The following is a 1,546-nucleotide window of genomic DNA, read 5'->3' on the forward strand; positions in this document are numbered from 1 at the left end:
CCCACTCCATCCATCCCATCTGATCCTGCTTCAGAATCCTGTCCCAATCCTGTTCCATCTATCCTGCTCTCATTTTCCTCTGGAATCCCACATGGATCCCACTCCATACCTGTGGGGGAACAGTCAGTTCCCATGTCTGTTCCTGTGGAAAGAGAAGACTGATGAGATGCTGGCCTGGATCACACACCTGGACCCATTCCAGGATCCATTGTGGGATCCACATGGAGAGGATCTGGATCCGGATCCAGATATGCTGCTGGTACTCACTGTTGGCCGCACCATACCCATTCCTCTCCCTCTTCCCTATGGAAATAAAAGTGGGATCAGGACCCGTGGCACAGGATCCCTGGAATGCTGCCCAGTGGATCCGTGCCCCTTCCTGACCCCCATCCCATGAGTTACCAGATCGGAGCTTCCAGACACCGACTCCGATGAGGCCGATGATGATGATGATGGCAGCGATGACGGATGCAGTGACCAGCACCGGGGTGGAATTCCATCTGGATTCCGGCTCTGGGAAGCACGGGATGATGAGGAAAGGGAGGGGATACCGGAACCCCCATCCCACTGCTCCACATTCCCAAATTCCTCATTTCCCAATTCCCACATTCCCCGTTCCCAGCCTCACCCCAGGCAAAGATCCCAGGCTCTGGCATTCCGGCGTGCTCCACCCAGCACTGGTACTGCTCCCACTCCCCCGGCAGCGCCTCGATCCTGGCCCAGCTGTTGAAGGTGCCGTCGCTGTTGGGAACGATCCCGCCCCACTCCGTCTCCTGATCCCGGATTTCATCCCCCTTCAGCCAGTTGATCCCGATCATCCCAGGGTAGAATCCGTACGCGCGGCAGGACAACGTCAGGATCCCGTGTTCCACTTTTCCAGAGACATGGACATTGGGGGGCTCTGGAATGGAATAATGGTGGGATCTATCCATGGAATTCCCAAGGGAATGGGACAGCAGTGAGATCCATCCATAGAATTGCCATGGGAATAGGATGAGGGTAAGCGGAATTCCCACAGTAATTCCTGTGTTCTCAAATTCCACCTTCCCAAATCCCACATTCCCCAGTTCCCCATTCGCATGGGAATTCTGCCCCCACCTTTTCTCTCCAGTGCCTCCCGCCCATATCGGACGTGTTTCTGGAGCACTTCCGGGCAGGTGTGCTCAAAGTCATTCATCAACCTCTCCACCATGATCCCGTCAGATTTCCATTTCCTTTTGGTGATCTGGGCGGCGCCATCGGCCGCCACAAAGCTCTTGGATCCCAGTTCGAAGGAGATGAAATCCCGCCCGTCGTAGCCGTACCGATGGGATCCACGGATGCTCCCGTCAGACAGGAGCTCACAGTTGAAATCCTTCTGCAGCGTGTGGAGACCTGGGGGGTGGAATCGGACCCACAGCGACCCATGGAACTGTGTCCCAGCCCCACAGGGCCCCACTGCAGCCCTACAGAGTCCTATAGTCTGATGAAGATCCACAGATGCCATCCCAGTCCCTTGGAGTCACACAGATCCCACCCAGCCCCACAGATCCACATCCCTGTCCCA

The 1,546-nt window shown here is 56.3% G+C and overlaps 1 protein-coding gene across 4 annotated transcripts in view; it reads right to left on the bottom strand.

The window, feature by feature from the left end:
- Positions 1 to 1,546, bottom strand: part of LOC113977191 (class I histocompatibility antigen, F10 alpha chain-like) — a 4,102-nt gene that overhangs the window by 962 nt on the left and 1,594 nt on the right. For 2 of the 4 annotated variants that reach the window (XM_027703090.1, XM_027703091.1), the window contains exons 3-7: positions 1,099 to 1,374; positions 629 to 901; positions 403 to 513; positions 268 to 303; positions 110 to 142 (exon numbers count right to left, since the gene is read on the bottom strand). In XM_027703090.1, the coding sequence (XP_027558891.1) occupies positions 110 to 142; positions 268 to 303; positions 403 to 513; positions 629 to 901; positions 1,099 to 1,374 (729 nt within the window). Of the gene's footprint in view, positions 143 to 266; positions 304 to 402; positions 514 to 628; positions 902 to 1,098; positions 1,375 to 1,546 lie in introns of all 4 variants that reach the window. The other 2 variants (XM_027703089.1, XM_027703088.1) reach the window with 2 other exon arrangements.

Source organism: Neopelma chrysocephalum, unplaced genomic scaffold (genome assembly GCF_003984885.1).
Source record: "Neopelma chrysocephalum unplaced genomic scaffold, ASM398488v2 Primary Assembly neopelma1_203, whole genome shotgun sequence".
In the NCBI taxonomy this organism is placed as follows: domain Eukaryota; kingdom Metazoa; phylum Chordata; class Aves; order Passeriformes; family Pipridae; genus Neopelma; species Neopelma chrysocephalum.